The sequence below is a fragment of the Lepisma saccharinum genome, chromosome 2 (assembly GCF_977018435.1).
Source record: "Lepisma saccharinum chromosome 2, izLepSacc3.1, whole genome shotgun sequence".
NCBI classification, from domain to species: domain Eukaryota; kingdom Metazoa; phylum Arthropoda; class Insecta; order Zygentoma; family Lepismatidae; genus Lepisma; species Lepisma saccharinum.
The window spans coordinates 148,374,993-148,396,918 of NC_139230.1; the positions used below are offsets into that span (position 1 = coordinate 148,374,993).

Sequence of the window (21,926 nt, forward strand, 5' to 3'; positions counted from 1 at the left end):
TTTTTTATGGGCGAACCTTGTATTTTTGTTTGGCAGGGTTCAACCACTAGTGCAATAATAAAAAAAATAAAGTGATTGCTGGTATGATTGTTCATGTTGTTTCTAGGGTTTGCCCTTCTAATAGTATTAGATTTGTAAATTTATGATTGAATAGTGATGCTAATAAATATCCCACTAAGGTTGTAATTATAATTAAAATTAATATTGTGTGATCCTGGATATTATTCAATGTTCACGTAAACAGGGAAATTAAGCAGCGTGGTAGCCAGAATTCTCTTGGAGATGTTGTGTGCGAGAATTTGATCCGGTCTACCAGACACTCGAATCCGCAAGAGGTAATTAATTCATTTGGTATGGTGATTGTAAGCAGCAGTTTGAGGAGCACTTCACGTTTTTAATATGAGTACGAGTCCTGCTGACAGTTCTTCTTATGCCCTGCCATCTAGTTCAGAACTATGAAAGAATTTGTGACAAGGAAGCAAATAGTTGGTTCCAGCTCTGTTGGATGTCACTACCGTCGCCGAGCAAACGAAATGCACAGAAAACGCCATTTGTAATAGTTTCACTCAATGGTAAGCAAAAGCAGCCATTGTTCCATCGTTTCCAATGCAAAAACGTGCATTCAAGCGCGGTATAGAATCTTGGAGATATATATGCTAAGAGCACCAAACCTGCCTAATCTACTCACGTATGCATCTAATAGCAGAAATAAACACGTGAATAGGTTAGGCAGGTTAGGTTTAGTGCTGCTAGCGTATTTTGCAAGTCAGATAATAAATACGTGACGTCATAACAGTCACTTCTGACACTATATCTCAAAGTTGCTAAAGGTGTCGCTATCCGCTTTGCATATGCGCTTGTGATCTACATTTAAACACCAGCTTGTGGGAGATTTCGTTGCGGAGTTGTTAGTACGGCGACATGGATCCCGGGTTCGAATCCCGGTCTGGACATTGGTGTTCTTTGAGAATGCCCCTTCATCAATTGCATCATATCATTATGATTCATCCTCATCTTTGCCATTCGGTTTGAAACTATACTAAGAAATGGAGGGCAGATCGATTTCTTAATATTCCCATGCATCAGCATTGCCAAATCGCTATTTTCATATCCGATGTTGGTATTTGTTACCTGTCGCTCACATTCACTTTGAAAAACCCAGTGCTTGTTAGGACTGGCAATTATCTCCAATTGGCAGATAGTTTTAACAGAATGATAACTGGACATTGAAAAATCAAGGGGTACCCACGTGAAGGATAATGGCGCAGACCGCCCCATGAAAATTTGGGGTAATTTTCCCCTTAAAATAATACAAATTTCAAGATGTAATATTATTCTAAAACATATGTAAAGAAACTTTACGCCTTTGCACCATGTTGCAATATGTGCGATGAGGCCGGGGGGAGGAGGGGGGAGGAGGGGGAGGAGGAGGGAGGGTGGAAACAGAATACATTTCATTGGTAATTAACTTTGAAAATAGTTACAGGTCTTACACTTGGTAAAGGTATTCTTTCCTATTTTTCATCATTTACTTTGTAGATACTCTCTATGAAACAACTTGTGGAATAATGTTTGCGATGCTTTTGGGGAGAATTACGGATTTAAGTGTAAACCCTTTTGAAGTACCTTGAATGGGTTGGACAAACACACATTAATATTTAAAAATCAATACAGACATGTAATATAAAAACAACATAACATCATCGAACAACTCTTTCATTTTGTCAGATAGATCATTTCACATTCAAAGCCGGCCCCTGTGGCGGAGTGGTCAGTCTGCCTGCAGCTCGTGCAGGTATCAGTTCGTAGCGAGCTCCGCTCTTCGCGTGAGAAGGCTTAGTGATCGAACTGTCCGAGTTAGCTAGGGCCGTATACGGTTTGCTAGTGTTGTGTTAGTTCTTTTTTCCTTTGGAGTGCAAGCGAGGTTTTGACTACAATTACCGTGAGCCAGTGAAGATACGATGAAATAGTTCACGATGAATACACAAAGAGAAAACACCTTGAAATTTGTTTTCCGTGAGGTCAAAACGCGACCTACGTCATTGGATTTTCATCGATGGTTTCATGATGTCTACCAAGTGCCTACGAACCAAGTGCTCAGTTTTGAAATAGATTACTTTCGTAAGTGTTTGTACGTGAAATTTGCGACAAAAGTGGTAGGAGAACGGTTACTAAATGATTTTGGTGCTGAGGTAATCTACAGTGACGTAGATGGTGATCATAAAGTTGAAGTAGAATGGGCCCACCAGCGGCATGTAATCGTCAGAATCCATGTAGTCCCAATTGAATTAAGTGCAGAAGTGATAAGTCGTGTCATGAGGTCTTATGGGGAAGTGTTAAAAATTGAAGATGAGACATACTCTGCAGATCACATTTACCCTACTCGAACTGGACGTGTCTTGATAAAAATGATACTACGTAAACCCATACCCTCATATGTAACAATGAATGGAGACTCTTATTGGGTAACATACCCTGGGCAGGTGCGTACGTGCCTCGCGTGTTCGGGGGAGGATCATGTAGTTGCTCAGTGCCCTAAGCGTCGATCCCCAGGGAACCAGCCCCGCAGGGGTCCGGTTAATATACCCGCTGACAATGTACCGATGGTATATGAACCAACTGTGCTACCCGTACGGACCAAACCCAGAGATTCAGCTCCGTTAGTTGCAGAAGTCCCAGCGTCAGGAGATAACAATGGAGGGAACACGGATAGCCCCAGAATCACCGACGAGGAGACAGGTACCAGACAGGAAGTTAGTGAGAAGAATGCACCAACAGGAAGGGAAGAGATGGAGCAGCCAACATTGACCACTGCAGAAGAGATGCATCACATACCCCCGCCCCCACCCCCAAGTGCTTTGTTCGCGGAGGCAGAATTCCCCGTAGTTACCTCTCCTAGGAAATCACGGTCAAGATCTGTATCAAGGTTACGGTCAGTGGCGGAAGAGTCCATGGTGCTACGTAGAAAGAAGAAGAAAAATAATGAATGCGTAAGTTCCACAATAGTTCATAACGAATTTAGAGTAGAACCTGGTACCCCAAAACAAGATGTTTCAAAGGTTAGTTTAACAAGTAATTCAGCAAATGTAATTAAAGAGAAACCTTCGACGAGTAACAAACTTACCCCAGATTTATTTAGTGGAAAGCATAGTTAATGCATTCTAGGCAGAAATTAGAGTTTAGTAATGTTGAAGAATGTAAGTAAGTTTAGTTTTCTTTTGTGGACAGTTCTAATCATGCAAACATTTACCTTGGCATCTATAAATTTGAATCAAATGCAAAGTAAGACCAAAATAATTGCTCTCAATGACTTTCTCATTAAATCGTCTATTGATGTGGCCCTCTTACAAGAGGTAGCCATAGACGATTTTTCTGTACTGAACATGTTTAAAGTTTACAACAATTTTACTCCCTTTGCACAAGGGACTGCCATAGCATGTAGGCGACACTTGGATTTACGTAATGTAGTGCCCCATCCCACGGGCAGACAAATAAGTGCCAAATTAGGCTCAGTGTTTCTCTGTAATGTGTATGCTCCGTCAGGAAGCCAAAACAGACGGGAAAGAGAAGATTTTTTTTCAACAGTTGTAGGGCCCGAGTTGACATCCCACACACTAGACACTATACTAGTGGGAGATTTTAACTGCGTAATTCGTTCACAAGATCAAAATCCAGGATACAACTTCTCACGTGCGCTCTATGAATTAACGCAGGGGTTACAACTGCGTGACGCTTGGATACACACCAATGGCGAAAGTCAAGGTTACACACATATCACCTCCAATAGTGCGTCAAGGATCGATAGGTTTTATGTCGCACCCAGATTTCAGGAATATATCATTAGTGTTCAAAATTTTCCAGTATGCTTTAGTGACCATAGTGTTCCAATTCTCAAAATAAATTTAGATTTGATCAAACCCCGACAAGGTAGCGGATACTGGCTTTTAAATAGCACATTATTACGCAATGGTAGTTATGTCCAGCTAATCAGGGAAACGTGGAACGAACTCAAGGCCTCTCGGCCAGTGCAAAAGACCCTAATCGAGTGGTGGGAAACTCGAGTTAAGCCTAAATTTCGTCAGGTCAGTAAATTCTTCAGTGCAGAGGTTAGTAGAGATCAAAGAAACAAATATAATTTTTTGTATGCAGTTTTGAATGATCTCCATCGTTTAGCATTGCAAGGTAATTTCGATCGTCCTTATGCAAATGAAATAAAAGCGCAATTACTTGCTATACATAGGAAACGAAAATCTGCAGCAATAATAAAGAGCAAGATTCTTCCTATAGACCCAGACGAGCAAGCCACACTAAGTCACATTCTTCAAGAACATAAACACGCCAGGAGTCACGTTATTCATAAATTAACTTTAGATTCCGGTGAAGTTGTCACCAGCCCTCATAGTATACACGACAGGTTTTTGCAATACTATAAAAATCTTCTTGGTCAAGCCTTTAATCCAACAGAAACGCAATGCAATTTTTTGAACTACCTCCCTGCGTCACTGACAGAAAATGAAAGAACTGAGCTCACACAACCGTTTTGTAAAAAGGAGGTTCATGATGCAGTATTCAAAGCTCCGAGGAATAAAACTACAGCCGAAGATGGATTACCATCAGAATTCTATCAATGTTTCTGGGATCTAATAGGAGACGAATTAACGGAATGGGTCAACGAAGTGTTGACAACAGGGACAATAGGGAAGACCAGTAGCACGGGAGTTATAGTGTTAGTTCCCAAAAAGGCAAATCCAAAGTTCGTCACAGATTTTAGGCCAATTTCCATATTGAGCAGTGACATCAAACTTATAAGTAGGTGCATAAATCAGCGTTTAAAAAAAATATATGGTTAAACTTATTGGCAATTTACAGTTCGCTTGTAATACGTCCCAAAGTATACATCACTTGCTACAAACGATAAGAGACGTAATTATTACCAAACAAAATAAGAATGCATCAGAGGCAATTCTATCTTTAGATTTTTCTCAAGCATATGACAGAGTAAGCCACGAATATCTGTACAAAGTCTTAGAAGCATATGGCTTCGGAGACACTTTTCTTAATTGGATAAAAACATTATATAATCATATGCTGCTAAAACTCAAAATAAATGGTTTCTTGACAACAAGTTTTAAAATGCGACGAGGTGTACTACAAGGTAGTCCCTTGAGTAGCACATTGTACGTCCTCACAATAGCCCCCTTTTTGTTTAGTATCCAGCATCATTTACAGGGCATTTCTATGGCTTCCACCACAATACAAGTTGGCAGTTTCATGGACGACGTCACGATTTTTCTCAAGGATGGAAGAGATCTGTGCAGTGTTAAAAGCCAAATACATACTTTTGAGCTCACATCAGGAGCAAAACTAAACAATCGAAAGTCATTCCTAATGCCCCTTGGCAAGGAGAATCCTTTCACAAACAATACGGAGATCCCTGTACACAAGAAAATAAAAGTTTTAGGTATAAACTTCTATGCAAATATCGATGAAACGATCGAAGCCAATAGTAATCTCACGTGCGAGAGGGCAATCTACGTCCTCAGAGTGAACAAGATGCGATCTCTGAGTTTAAAAACACGAGTAAGATTTATCAACGTTTTTGCTCTCTCTAAACTTTGGTATGTAGCAAAAATCCTGCCCTTCAAAACACAGCACTTAGCCAAGGTCAACAAAGCTGTTGGCTGCTTTTTGTGGCACGATACAATTTTCCGGGTGGCAATAAATGAGGTCACGTTATCAGAGAAGACAGGTGGTTTGGCACTAATACACGTGAACACACAGGCAAGAGCATTGTTTGTACAGACTGGCCTTAAAACAGCTTTCTCACTGCACGAGTCAACGACCCAAGCATGTATACAGACGATAATACAGGACATTCCATTAGAAGCTCCCATCGATATCCAAAGTATCCCCAAAAGATTTTCGTTTTATAAGGACATCGCTTTACAGGTATGCTACCAGTTATTACGACATGAGACAATTACACCATCTGTTAAAAAGTTATATAGTGAAATCAATAGTTTCAAGCACACAGTACCACGAATAGTCAGGGATTTCAATACACATAATTGGACACAAATATGGGAAAATGTCTCCGCCAAACACCTTTCAAAAGCTGCCCAATCAATATGGTACAAAGTGGTTCATCGTGTTATAGTGACAAGAGATAGGACATACCAATATGGAATCAGTGACTCTCCTAACTGTATATCATGCAACGTGCCTGACTCTTTAGCCCACAGGATAACGAAGTGTCGCAACTCCTCCACGGCATGGAACAAATTGCGAACAATGCTCAGTCGTATATGCCGCACCTCATTAACAAAGTTTACGGATACAGATATAGTTTTTCCTGCTTTCAATTTTTATCCACCAACAAAACAACGAGCAGTACAATGGTTGATAACAGAATACTTATTATATATATTTCACAATGACGAGAGCAGTTTTAAGAAACAATTCAGTATCTTCTTGCAAGAACAATATGAAAAAATTCCTCTCCAAGCAAGGAAGAAATGGTATGCAAATTTCTTATTAGTGCTTTATACTTAATTTAGGTCAAACAAAAATGTAAATGTTAACCAGATAGAAATACGAATTGTAATAGCAGTACTACACTTATGTCAAAAACAATGTAATTCCATAACTTGTATATCAGAATGAGACAATAAAAAAAAAAAAAAAAAAAAAAGCGTGGTTAGCACATCGCGCTACGACGCCAGGGGTCCCGGGTTCGAATCCTGGCCTGGCAAGGATGTTTGTGAGTGTCCAATCATCAATTTCGTCATACATATCATCACTCATCCCCATCCATCTTCGCAAATTAGCCAAAAGTGGCACAAAAGGCGAAGTAAATAAAGCAAATCATATTCAATGTTCTTTGTTCAGCTCTATTGAATCTACTGTTTCCTAATTTTTTTAGTGTCCCTTCGTTGATTTAATTTTAAAAATCATTCATATTGTACCCCCTCTAAAAAATTGATAGGTACAAAGAGACACATCCCTTTCCAGCACCACTGCATGTTTCTATGAATAATGTGAATAGAAAATCCGTTTTCCAACCATGTAAAACAATTACAGTACGTGGAAGTTAAATTTGAAGGCGCTTGAATAGAAAAATAAAACATCCTTGAAATCAACACCATTTACTTCATTAAGGCTAGGCCATTTCTCTTATCTTTAGTCTCGTACAGTTCCCACGATCCTCCTGAACGTTTGTTTTACATGTGAGTCGTCTTGAAGAAACAGGTTATTAATTATAGTCTCGGACAAAGAAATTCTGTACACTCGTGTGTGGTCAGACAATGTAAACACAGCCTCATCGTGTTCAGCGTTTCCCTTTCCAAGTTTCTCCTGTTAAGATCTTTGCAAAGATGGCTAAAAGTGGATTTAGAAGAATTTATGATCTTCACCTGCAAGGAGCAACCGCTTCCAGTCAGGTTTTCTGAGCTGGGGTTAATGGCATAAAACATTTGTCACACTTAAAGTTTTTTTTTTTAATCTATAGAACTTGCAAACCTCAAAGTGAGCCAAGAAACGTAATGGATATGTGGACCCATCGCTCTTTCTTTCCTCCCCCTCTCTGTATCTAAATATATAAGCTACAAATGACCTCCCCGATGGCGCAGTGGCAGCGTCGTCGCCTTGTGATCAGGGGGTCACGGGTACGATACCCGGTGGAGGCACATAGTGGTTCGGACCCACTTTAAACTGTAGGTCCAGTCCCGATTAGCCGTACTGTGCATAAAGTGGACTTAAAACACCAAATCAATCAATCTATAAGCTTCAGAGTTCAAATTTTGTCCCATGGTCATTTTTATTAAAGCTAAGCTATATTCAATGTGCCACCACCTTAAAAGTGTCAAATAAATGAAGGGCTCGGGTGTAAAACATGGTAAGTGACATTTTGGTCATTTTGGAGTTACAATGTGCATTCTGTAGTCCATCGTAAATGGAGTCGAATCGTACTTGAAATGTTTTGTTTCGTCAAGAGATGACAGAGCTAGACGTGTTGAAAGTTATGGTATCTACCAGTTGTTTCATGTAAAGTATGGTAAGTAACAAAGGTGGGGGCAAAACGTTTGTTATTGAATTGCAACGTGTCTCAGAAAGTTCGCGAGTATTGAGGCAACAGCAAAGATGAGAACGAGTTAGAAAGTGTATATGATTCCCATAATGACCCGGAATATGTATCACCGACGAAGAATGAGGAGAATGAAGAGGTTGCCAATCAAAAATGCAACTAAAACTGTGCATGGCCACGTACATTCTATTTCATGTAAAACGTGGTATCTACTGTAGATACCATTGTTTACATGCAGCAGTGCTCATAATGGCAGTTTCGAATTAAATTTTACTCTCGTACCTGGACGTGAACTGCGATCTAGTAGAGAAGCACATACTTTTCTTCTACTAGATATAAATAACTGTAGTCATATAGAAATTCGTTTGATTTTTAATTGGGTATGTGCATTTAAGGCTGCTTTAAGATACCATGCCTTACAAGCAACGTCAAAAATGTATTACACTTAAGGAATATGTAATTTGATCTGAATCATATCAATTATTTGGAGCAGTTTAATTTTTTTATAAAATATTTCTTTCAAAAATCTGTAATGCGCATTTTAAAGGTTATAATACTTTTATGGTGGGCCTAATCACGTATTTGTAATTTAATTAACTTTCGTATTTATGATATGGGTGACTTTGATAAAAGCAAATTATTTTATTGTTGATATTGCAAATATGTCTTCTTCTTGGTTCAAAATTATAACTATTTTAATCCATAAGAGTTAAATATCAGTGAAAACTATTAAAAACTTGAGCCCTGTGTACATTTGAAATCATTCTTTACAAACATTTCAAGTTAAAGAAAAATACAACAGAAAGTTACAAGGTCATAATTTTGTCTCCATTGATTTGCTTTATTTTACTTCGCGTCTTGTGTCACTTTTAGCTTATTTGCGAAGATGGAGATGAGTGATGATATGATCAAATTGATGAATAAGCACTCAAAGACATCTATGCCCAGGCCGAGATTTGAACCCGGGACCCCTGGCATCGTAGTACGATATCCTAACCACTCCGCCACTCCAAGATAATTGTTATCTTGAAGATAGAGATTTAAACTACGGATGCCCTTTTAGAAAAAATGTTTTTCGATTTTCGAAAAAAAAAATCGTTTCATTTATAGAAAAAAAATTGGTTTTTCGCTTTCTTGTTTTCCGAAAAAAAATCGATTTTCGAAAAAGAAATCGTTTTTCGTTTTTCGAAAAAAAATCGTTTTACGTTTTTCGTTTTTTCGAAAAGAAATGTTTTTCGTTTTTCGTTCTTCGAAAAAAATCGTTTTTCATTTTTCGAAAAAAATTCCGTTTATCGAAAAGAAAATTGGTTTTCGTTTTTCGAAAAAAAATAGTTTTTCGTTTTCCGCTTTTTTGTTTTTTGAAATTTTTTCGTACTTCCACTTTTAATTTTCGAAAATATGATTTTTAGATTTTCAATTTTTCGAAAAAAAGAGGCCATCCCTATTTTATGTATAAATTGCTTATTGAATCACAAAAATGTAATATTGGCATTCTATGCAATTTGGATAGTCTACGCAACCCAGCTATGTTTCAAGAGAGGTTTGTAAATCGCATTCTGCTTAGCATGCTGAGGTAATAAATAGAGCCTCTGTGTGTGTGAAGTAGATATGTGAAGCTGAAAAACCGCTCATATATAAACATTTATTTACGAAATTATTTCTAATAACTAGCATTCAGAACTTATTTTTTAAAATACTAACGTAATAATACGATGAAATCTACTTTTCTAATGGTGTTCATTTCAGTCATGTACATAGGAAAGCAAAAACTTGTTACAACAAGTAGCTCAGGTTATTGTTTATTGAATACAATTATTATTATTAAAGGCTTTCATTTTTGTGTTACAAATTGTTATGGTTGCTATAAAAAGTCTAGTGTCAAAATATTATTATTCAACTGACATCACAAGTTAGCTTGAATAAAGCGGTATCTGATCACTCATTTTGGTAATATCGTTGCATGTAAAGCATGGTAACTACAACAATTCCTTGAACAACCCTCAACAAATCGCATGTAGCACCACCGAAAAAAATAATTCGGATGAAATATCATGTTTGTATGATAGTAAACATACAAGTGAATCATATTTGCTGTAAATAATTTACAAATTTATTTTAATTTGTAAATCAAATTTTTATGGAACATCAACTTTCAATATCTCGAAACCTGCATTTTGTCACTTACCATATTTCACACCCGAGCCCTTCAAATTAGTTAATTTGTAATATATCATTCATATATGCATATATTATATCATAAGATTAAAAATGTTAATGAACACAAGAGTGTATTATAAATTTCAAGCTAGTTAAACATTTTCCCTAATAAAGAAAATACATTAAACAATATAACCTACTCTATTTTGTTTAATTTAAGTCACGAGGATGAATAATGAAGTGATAAAAGAGAAGAGACCAACACATTCTTAACGTAGGATTAAAACCAATAGAATCGATGGTTTTATAACGCGTTACGCTAAACACTCCGTCACAGAGGTCGGAATTCAATAGTAAATGATAGAGAGTGACCACATTGTCATTAACATTAAAATAAAATAATTCATTCAACCAGAGTCCTTTAACGAAGAATTATATTGTGAGCTGTAAAGTTGAAAATATTTACGATGCTTCTAAACATTCTTTTGTCACCAGTTTCTTCTCATATGACTTATTCTCTAATGATTATATCACAGATCTATTTTATCTGTGATTATATCACACAAAGGAGATGAGTTACTAATATCATTACTATATACTATAGCTACATCGTATATGGGTAAGTATAGTTTCTTATCTGCACAAAATCTTTCATTGATACAATATTTTCCAAAAAATTATGCTGTGTTAAGAATGATAGAATGTACCAACTCTTATATGTAGATATGCATCTAATAAGAATGAATCTACTGTAAAAAACATAACAAGCCATGACGGTTTGCTGGTTTTATACAGCTCTGGAGGAGGAGCAATTGCCCTCCCTACCATTCTCTTTAATATCCACATGCTTTATAGACACGCTATGTATGTGTAGATGTGTGGGCAATCATGCAATTTGCGTGGATTTAAGAGCCTTCGCCTCATGCAACTTATCGTCGCCAATCTCCACTACGCCGAACACACGTGAGCGACATGCTTTTGATCTCGATGTGCCCTTGATAAGCTCCTTAAAAGCTTGTCTCATAAATATTCATACCAGCAGTGTAGTGTCTTTGAAGAAAATGATATTTGGGGTGAAACATCTCAGGAATGCATGACGTTATTATGCTGTGTGCATTGCTCTATCATTGTGGTTACCGAAATTGAATTTCCAAACATACCACAAACACAAACATTGTTTCAAGTGCACAAAGAGGAATAAATAAATAGTGGTATAGGACAAGAGATCTAAGTTCTTGTTACAACGTAAAAAATAGTACCATATATTCGGTAAATGTTCCCTACTGTATCAGCATTTACGACATTATTGCTGTTTTGAAAGATGATTAAATAAATTCCTTCCAAGTTGAATCCTTGCCTGGTTACTTTTATTTGTTGAAACATGTATGTATACAATACTAAGATAATTAATTTTTATAAGAAAACGTTATATCCATTTATCTATATTCTTTTTGTTTTATGACGTATCTATCAAATTATTTTTATCTGGAAGACCATCTTGTCACAAAAGATATTTGCATTGCTTTTGCTAATTTTGAGTCGTTTATCTGTATCTCTTAGGTTAATCTTGAGCCCGAGGATTTAATATGATTAGATGAAAGCGATGAAAGCAAGAACGCAAGTCTCTTGCCGGGACTCGAACCCAGTTGGAGGGTCGGCCACTCAAGTAGACGACCATCGAAACGCCTGATCACAAATATTATTCGACTAAATATTTAATTAATTATAATTTTATATATACTATTTTCTTTGTGTTTGTTGTTGTTACTTTATCTTGTTATTTCTTGTTGGATACATACTATAGATCACGACGCATCCAATTCATTGTAGTTGACACATTAGTAAATTAAATTTGAAAAAGTACCACAATTTGGGGCAGAAAGTTACCTTGTGAACTTCTATTTTCCATTTTCAATATTTATGCTAATGAAAGATTTTAAAAAATGCTTTAGAGGACAGTTATTTAGGTAAGAGAAACTTCTAACCTAACTAATGATAATACTAATCATCACTTACCTGTTGATGGTGATGGCCACCATGCTTAGAAGAGACACGGCTACGTTTCCGTAGAAGAAGAATGGAAAGAGTTTGCAGAGGGTTTCTCCCAGAACCCATGCCTCGTTAATGAAGCGTGATGCTGTCAGTGGAAGGTTGATGCTGCAGAAGAGGAGATCTGAGACACACAGGCTTATTACAAAGGCTGTGGTCGCATGCTTTCGAAGTTTCGTACATCGGAGGAGAGCCAAAGCAGTAACCAAGTTACCTGAAAGTACACAAGTGGTATACAATATCAAGAGACTTGTCCGTAATGAGAACAATATAATATTATTAATTGCTAAGGCAAATATGTGGAATCTATTGACAAATTACATTGCCTCGTTACGCATTCAACCTACTTCGAAGGTGTAGGTAAAGTTCTCTTTCTTGAAAGGAACTTCTACGATACCGTAACAAGTTGAGGATGAAGTGCAGTTTCCCAAAAGGTGCACACTTCTTTCAATTTTGTCAAATTACTAAGGAGTATTAGAATAGCTAGTGTTACACTTGTAAGCAAAGCTCTAAATTGATTATTAAGCTACATTTGTGTATTTCGACCCTGATGTACAGGGTAACTAAAAATGAATGGTACAAATTTACACAGTTATTATGACGTTACTATTTATAGAAAATCAGACAAGGCATCAATATAAAGAAAACCTCTGGACGTTTTATTCCCACTTAGCGGGCCTCCCCGATGGCGCAGTGGTAGAGTTGTTGCCTTGTAATCAAGGGGTCCCTGGTTCTATACCCGGTGGAGGCACAAGTGGTTCGAATCCCAATTTAAACTGTAGGTCCAGTCTCGATTAGCCTTACTGTACATAAAGTGGACTTGAAACAACAAATCAATCAATCTATCAATATTCCCACTTAGCGGGCTTATTCTGCTTAGTCGATGCTCCACCAGGATCGCCAGTGTCGCAAAATGGCTAATGACCAGTAGCCATTGTGTGTTGGAGCTATCGAGAACTGATGGTGCAAAGATATTTCCGCATGCGTTTCGGTAGTAATGCATATGTTTCACCCTTCCGAAATATTTGCCAAAGTTACAACTGCGAATTGTTAGTGTCTTCCAAACAGTTGACAACGACTTGCTATCTCGTGCATAACAAGTACTTGATTATCGTTTGAACCTTTTCCGCGTTACACGTGGTTCCCATGTTGAATCTTTATAATGTGAGTCATGTGACTAAAACTTCCAGAGTTCTTCTTTATATTGATGCCATGTCTGATTTTCTATCATAAATAGTAACGTCATAATAACTGTGTAAAGTTGTACTATTCAATGAATTGAATTACCCTGTATTTCGTAAGGAGAATGAAGGCACTCGCTCTTCAACATGTTTTCACAAATCAGAATAATGTTTTGGTATTTTTCGTGACAGGCAGTTCTTACTCAATCTTTCTTTTCCCTTTCATTTGCTTTGTAGAGTTATATTAAGTATTCATATTCTATAGTACTTTAAAGACTTTACTTTCACAGTGGCCATTTGAAGTTCTAGCTTCCTCCGACTTCTCGCACTCGGAGAAGGAAATTGTAAGTACCTCTCGTCCTTAAATATAAGAGTTTCGATCCCAGGTATACTGCACAGTTAATCCGTGGTATTATGCACATTTAATAGCATCAAGGTAAATGTTCTACAGAACGTTCTTAATTGTACAAATAAAAATACATATTTACACACACACACACACAACTAGAAACATCATTCACACCTGTCTGGGTTAAAAAAAATAATGAGAACGAATGATTAACTGACGAAATATATGGGAACCAAACACGAAGAAACATACATTTCTTGCTTAGGATGTGTACCTAAAACTATTGAGTTCGTAGTGCGGTACACTAACAACTTCGCCACAGAGGCCACTTCGTAGTGCATTTCTAACATTAGTATAATCAATGAGTTCCGGAATTCGATTCAAGGGGAAAGAACATTTTGGAATTCGGGCGTCGGACCTTCGAACTGCAGGCCCACTGTCGATTTGCCTATCTTTGGAATAGTGAACTCGAAATGCAATTACTTTGCTTTCCATGGTGCCCACATGTATGTTCTGAACTTTAATACACAGTGTGGACTGCAAGTAAAATATATAATGAAGTAAACACTAAAATCACACAAAGCACACGTCCACATGAAGTTAAAAAATACATACTCTGGGACACCAAAATTGTTGATACAAGCAAATTGCAAATAGGCATAGTAATGCAATTCGTATTTGAAACTTGGAAACCTTTTGGCTGACAGTCTCAGCAACATTGACGCATATTTTGTCCATCTAACGGACGATCAAGAACTCAGATATAAGAGGGAAAAGTACTAATTACATTTGGAATGTACACACACTTATTCTTTATTCATTCGTTTATCTTATCATAACGATTTTTCCACCTGATCCAAGAAAGGAAACATACTTAACCAATACGAATGAAACTCTATTCTTGGGCTAGTGCTTAGGGCAAAGTACTAAAAAGCCAAAGGTTGAGAATTCGTATGTAAGTATCTTTGTGTTACTTCTGTCTTTTATATTAGTTACCTCGTCATAAATGGTCGTCGAATTGGTTAGGTTGTACAAAATATACGTAAAACATTTAACTCAGAATTTACTTGATGAACCAGCATCCAGATGTGTGTTTCAGTATGTTTACGGCACAAATGGCAAGACCCTGCGCAAAAGGAGACTGCCACCAGCGCAGGCAGGGACATTGTCTCAATCAGAGGCTCGAGCACCTAATGTAAGGCACACAAAACAAATGTGTAATTGTAAATATTACAGTAAATCCCTTAAAATTACCAAGTGTACGATCACATCTAATTTCTCATGTTATATATTTCTAGTATTGAGTAAATTTGCTCGATTACATAAGCAAATAAAATGTTTTGTAAATAAGCTGTTATTGTAAAATGTACACTTTTAAATGCAAATTTTTCGTTGAAAGTTTTTGTAAGCAATGTGTAAGTAGATGGACCCCAGTTTGTTTCTAATGTTGCACGTTGTACTGAATTTTGCAACTAGATGTGAATAAAGCTATTTCTCTTCTTTCGGTTGATACCAAGTTCAAGGAGGTCCAGAAAAAGTTCATTAGTTGGACAAATATCCCCTTGCCCCAACGTCTAGTACGTCCCAGGAGACAAGACGCTTAAACGCAAAGTAAATATAAGACCCTTACAAGGGTTACCGCATGGTTCCTTCAGATCGAGAGCGAGCAAATCTAACAGCTCAAAGTAGGAACTGTAAACACATCAATTTGCTGAAGCTCGAAAAGAAAACATGTTAAGTGTCTCTCTTTAAGATACTTTCCTTTCGTGGAAATCAGATGAGAAAAGACAGAATTGATTCAGAACTGATTACTGTCCTATTACAGAATGGTGGATGACCAAACGAGCTGTGTGGGCGATTTACTGTCTCGTCACAGAAAATTCCGGGTTTGAGCCCCGACCTCCTTTGTGATTGTCTCTCATAATTCATCCTCATTGTCTACATAAAATATAGAATATGTAAATACGGCCGTGTGGAAGATGCAAGATAAAGGGTTTGCATTGTGACGTCTTAGGTGTTAAAACATATTACGTAAATAGAGACCTCTTCGATAGCGTAGTGTCTCCGTTTAATCAAAGGGTTCCGGGTTCAATCACCAATGGTGACACATGATGTTTAGGATTCCACTTTAAACTTTAGGTTCAGTCCTGATTAACATATCATTGACCTTTGAAATTACGTTAATGACTTTGTGGTATTATTTTCAGTCATCATTAAGTACATTTCGATTTCTTCATGAATCATATTTCGCTTGATGGCCTTCAGTTTAGCTATCAAATATAAACAGCTAAACAGCACCAAGGATTATATTTTTGCCAGCATTAATAAGTCGCTCTTAGTTATGGACTGATTAGCTTCGCTGCACATATTCAACATTAGTTACGCAACAGTAACTTTTTGTGAAAAAGTAATCTACTTTTGTGAGCTTTTAATGTCGTAACTTCCACGCCCTCCAGCTTGGCATTTATATGTCGGATTCTTTGAAGGAAAACACACAAATATAAGCTCATGGAATTGGAAAGCAGCGAAATTCAACGGTGGACTGCCATATGTACTACATGTGGGAATGAGTTGCAAGGCATGGTGTGGAACCTCAAGCTACTACATTGTTTACACAATATAGTTATCACATGAGACCACATTCTCGACGTGGGCAGTAACACTGGCCCTACCAACATGCACAAATGTAATATAAAACACCACCCGAGAATAGTAGGATCCACCAAACGGCGTGGGTTGAAACACGGTCGGCGCTTCGATTGACTGATTGATTTGTTTTATTTTACTTCCCTATTCTGGCTTTTGGCTAATCGCGAAGATGAGAATGAGCGATGATATGATGAAATTGATGAAGAGACACTCACAAATAACACCCATGCCCAGAACGGAATTCGAACCCGGGAATCCCTGTTTCGAATTCTCGAGTGTGCGTTTCGAGTCTCTCGGAGCTCAGTATTTATTTTGCCATCATTCTGCTTCCGCTGCGGAGTGAACAGCGTCACGTCCAAATCACGGGAAAAGCATGGATGTGTTTATCCCATCATCAATCTCATCAGTTTATGATCTCCATTTGTCCAAGTAGGACGTAACATATCTGAAAAGATTATCATGAAAATGAAGGCGACAGAAAATGAAGCAATGGTGATTGAAATGATGTACTTAAATATCAAGTCAAGTAGGTGTTTATCTAAATACTCTGAAAGGAGTGCTAGTGGTCCTATTTATATGCGACAGTAAGCCATACCCAATTAGTTTAAGATGAATAGGACGGCGATTGCATGTCCTCTCTCCATGCAGCGTACAAGTTAACAGGTGCAATATATTCTTCCAGATCTTGATGGTGAATCCTACTTTAGAATTGGAACCGAAGCGTATGTGTACAAATGGAGATCACAGCCTCGATCTGTTGTAGGAGGAAGCTTTGTTGCACTGTTTCTCTCATAACTATTAAAGCCCATTTCCTAGCGTGCTGACCGATTTGTAAGTTTCTGAAAGATATATGCTTCCCGTTCGAGCTGCTGCAGTCAGCATTAATCAAGGGGTATCTGGAGAGAAGCCTATTCTAATTGGAGCCTTTCAAGCTTCTTTGGTCCTCGTGACTTCCTGGGGACCCAAAGTGAAATGCCGCCCGTCCCCGGAGAGGAATTTTATGTCTTGTTAATGTGTCTGATCCCGGCTAAAGGTTCGAGCTTTGAAATTCAATCGTTGGCTTGAATGACGCAGACTTAATCCATATTTATACCTGAACGGTTAAGGATCTGGCGTCCCTGAATGGATCTCGACAGGTGTTTGATCAAATGCTTCTTCATGGTTCTGTCTCAGCTGGGGGAGAGTTGTCCGCCTGACTTTTGATGCTATATTTTTCGAGGAAGCTTCAGCCACTTGAACTGGGGGAGGCATCTTCAGTATCAACAGCTGACGCAAAGTAGCTCCAGTGGTGGGTCCACACCCCTCGACGCGTCATTTTATAGCCCATATTTTAAATTTAAATGAGGCCGTGGCACCTTACATTCTACACTATTAGTGGGCAGAATTAATTGAATGGCAATGTGGGATGTAATTTGTAATTTATTATTTAAGGAAAGGCATTACATATTTCTGCGCCATGAGAGTTCACAAAGAAATGTGCTGCAAAAAAATAAAAACGGATGTTGTGCTTAAGATACCATGGCAGTATTTAACTGACTGAATATAATTCTAATGTATTCTACCGTATATTTGTAAGATAGCTGATGCCCTTTTGAAAAATGGTAGAGGTGAGATTTGGACTAAGCGTACACATGTTATGCTCCTTAAGCTAAATCAAGTTGAGACGACACCTATAGTTCAAGGAACCATACCTACTACAAATTATAGGAGAATTTCAAATAATAATAATAATAATGTGCATATGTGAGTTCTGTCGCTACCGTTATGAGAAATTAAACAAGCGTTCCATATTTTTACAACACAAATATAGAGAAATATGTTTTCCATAGAGAAACCTCTTTTAATTGTTTTTACATTAGAACATAAGACAGTGAAAATTCGTTGAACTTGTAAACCTAGCTCCAATTAGGTAAGAGAGAAGGTTGATTGATTGATTAGGTGTTTTATGCACTTTATGCACAGTAAGGCTAATCGGGACTGGACCTACATTTTAAAGTGGGATCTGAACCACTGTGCCTCCACCGGGTATCGAACCCGGGACACCTTGATTACAAGGCGACAACGCTACCATTGCGCTACGCAGTGGCGCAACCAGAGGGGGGAAAGGGGGCATCGCCCCCGAACCTTTGACGGAAGTCAATTCTAGGAGGGCAAAGGGGGGCAAACATTGACGGCCAATGGCACCTGTAGGGGGCACAGAGGAGCAATTACCCCTTTCGTTTTAAAATTTTATGCAAATAAAAATACATTTCGCAAACTTTTTTTGCCCACTTTGCTCGCAATACCTGCTTTTCTCAGTCTTGTCAAGTTCAGAGCCGGAGCTAGGGGGCGGCAGAAGTCGGCCATGGGCACCGAATGATCTAAATGAAAAAAAAAAGTTGTGAAAGAGAGAATGCCATGGCGTCCAGTGAAATTATTGGCACCCTATTAAATCAATATTGCTTTCAATTTGCAAGAGTTGAATCTAAAAATATTCTTGCTCGCTTCGCTCGCAATTTGGTTAATTTCTGTAATGTACTTAAATAATATGTGTTGTATATATGTTTTGCATTAACTTAGAATACGTATACAATTTTCTGTTAGCATGTTGCATATGTGTTTTCTTATTTTATGTCGCTCCATGTTGCGTACCTATGTGTAAAACATATGTTGTACGTACGTACATGAAAGTTATACATGTTTTATGTATAAAAAGAATTATCTTCAGAATGCATTTATCACTAATTTTCTGCCATTCATGAATACAGTTTGTGTACTTGTTTTTCATTATTAGCTAATGTGAAATTGACGGTGTTGAAAAAATATTTCAAATCGTTTGTTCCAAACAAATGCTTTAGCGCCGACTTCTACCCCCTTTTTTCGTAATTTAAGAGGATAATAACGTTTTTGATACTACTACTACCACTAGTAGTAGAAATAATAATAATAATAATGCCATTATTAATGTTTTTGTTATTATTATTATTGGTACGTTTATCCTGGTACTTGCACCCCCCCCCCTCCAGACAAAAATTCGTGGTTGCGCCTCCGGCGCCACGTAGGGTGACCATACGTCCCATTTTCACCGGGAAAGTCCCGTTTCAGAGGCGTGTCCTGGTCGTGTCCCGTCCACATTATTAGAAAGCCACTATTTGTCTCGTATTATAAATATATAGGTGTTATCTTGAAAACGAAGTCTAAATTTGAGAGACCTTTCATGTTAAGAAAGATGTAGCTTATTTTTTGTATGTGTTCCGTTATTTGTAGAGTAAGGTAGGTAAGACAAAGGTGGCCATACTTCCCAAGGTGGCCCACTTTACGAAAATAATATTAGTATTTAACAAAGTTAACAAATGGCACTACATCAATGTACCCAGTTCCCCTCTGGTGCATTATGCAGAAACCGAATTTCTAGCCAGCAGACATTTTATGTAAATGTAAGTTATTGTGTCAGGGATCGAGCAGATTGGTTATCGTGTTATTTTAAGGTAAGTAAGAAATGTGTGCGTGTACGTCCTTGAAATTAACGAATGTTAATATTTTATACATATTTTGAAAGCTCGTTTAATTATCTTTTTGATTTTTTTGGTCAAAGGAACAATACCTATTTTTGTTGAAAAAACGTAGTCCAGAGTCGAGTTCCATTCGCCTCTGGAATTTACACTTTTTTCACATTAAAATACGTTTTATTATTAAAGATTACCTAATAATGTTTCATGATTGAATGATTTAGTTTATTTTACTTCGCGTTTTGTGTCTCTTGGCTAATTTGCGAAGATGGGGATGAGTGATGAACTTGATGAATGGACAGTCACACAACCAAGGCCGAGCGCGATTCGAACCCGGGACCCTTGGCGTCGCAGCGCGATGTGCTAACCACTTTTTTTCTTTTTATAAAAAGGAAAGCCCCTATGCGGAAGCTTCCCCCATCACACTTCATTCGCTCATATCATTTCATTCATATTTCAATTTCAGGACTTTTCAGGACAGACAATCACAAACAGCCATGTCCGAGCCAGGATTCGAACCCGGGACCCCCGGCGTCGTAGCGCGATGTGCTAACCACTCCACCACGGGGGCCGACACCACTCGGCCACAGGGTCCGGCACAGACTTTCATGAATCACTATATGTTCTTAAGGGGGAGAGGGACAATTTCCCTATGTCTTTCTCGCTGCGGCAGCTGCCGATCACTGTTGCCAACTTCGCTCATTTGGAGCCAGATCTGGTTCTCTCGTGCACTCGTTTGGCTGTGAACTGTGGCACCCGCCCCCTGCCCCACTGTGATACCACCACTGGCTCCGGCCCACAAACACCAACTTTTGCCATGAGTGTACATTTTGCACGTGACGTGATATTGTTATATTGGCTGCGTCACCCAGCCTTTCTTACCTCCCCAGATACTTTTATGTAGCGCCGTGGCTAAGGTGATGATGATAATATTATTATCCGGGAATCCTTTATTTTCGATTTCATATGAGCATCAGTGGATTATTGAGATGGGTGATGCCGCCAAATCTAGGCGGTGAAAATTAAGAATAAATTGCCATCACTTTAAAGCTAACGGTAATAGCAGCGCTCCCACCCTTCTGACAACTAAAATTACCCTAGGAAGCACTTTATGCAGCCTTCGTTAATCTAACTCCTTGAAAGTCATCTTTAGCTCTATTAATGGTGAAATTTAGCTCTTTTCTGCACATCAGGTTTGGCAACACTGCCTGGATGGCCGTAGGAGGCAAGGAGAAATGCATTTGGCTTATGGGACCATTATTTTATTCGTTCTCTCGGGAATATCAAACATCCAATGACGTAGACATGTACATGGATGGAAAAAAGACACTATGAACTATGTCATAGTAGTGGGAAAAGTCGAAACTCCGATTTGATTAGCCGTAACTTGAAGTTGAAGTTGATGTCCCATAAGGAATGCATGGGATTCTGTAAATTCCTATTCATCATATTTTTCAAACATCATGTCTAGCTAACTAATCAACTTGAAAAACAGTTTCTGCTTGCAACATACTCTCTTGCATACTAATCCCTTTTATAAATGGCAGTGCCCAATCCGACGATATTTGAAATAAATGCAGAACTGGTGCGTAATTGTCCCTCTTCGCCTTAATATGTTGGATTTATATGTTAAATACTTCAGCGATAATTTTTTTTCCGGAAGTGTTTCTTTTATTTATTTCGAAGACAATTAGTAGGGTGGAATTAGCTAAAATTTTTCTCCAACCCGGAATTAAATACTACAGGAAATATTTTTTTCCAGGAATGTTCCCCAATGTTAGGACAACGCAAATATATAAAATGCCAAGAGATGGAAGTTTAGGGAAATCATTCTACATACGAGGGTTGGTTAAAGAGTAAAAACTCCGCCACGGAGGTCGGTTATGCGTCGTTACTGTACATTATGCATGTCACCAATCAAAAGTTTGAGACTAAAATTTATATAATAAATTAATAAAGCAATGAATAAA

At 38.0% G+C, this 21,926-nt stretch overlaps 1 protein-coding gene across 1 annotated transcript in view; it reads right to left on the reverse strand.

Annotated features, from left to right (window-relative positions):
* Positions 1 to 21,926, reverse strand: part of LOC145984141 (protein trapped in endoderm-1-like) — a 137,911-nt gene that overhangs the window by 27,445 nt on the left and 88,540 nt on the right. Inside the window, exon 3 of the mRNA XM_083117590.1 lies at positions 12,257 to 12,503. Coding sequence (XP_082973716.1) covers positions 12,257 to 12,503 — 247 coding nt within the window. The remainder of the gene's footprint in view (positions 1 to 12,256; positions 12,504 to 21,926) is intronic.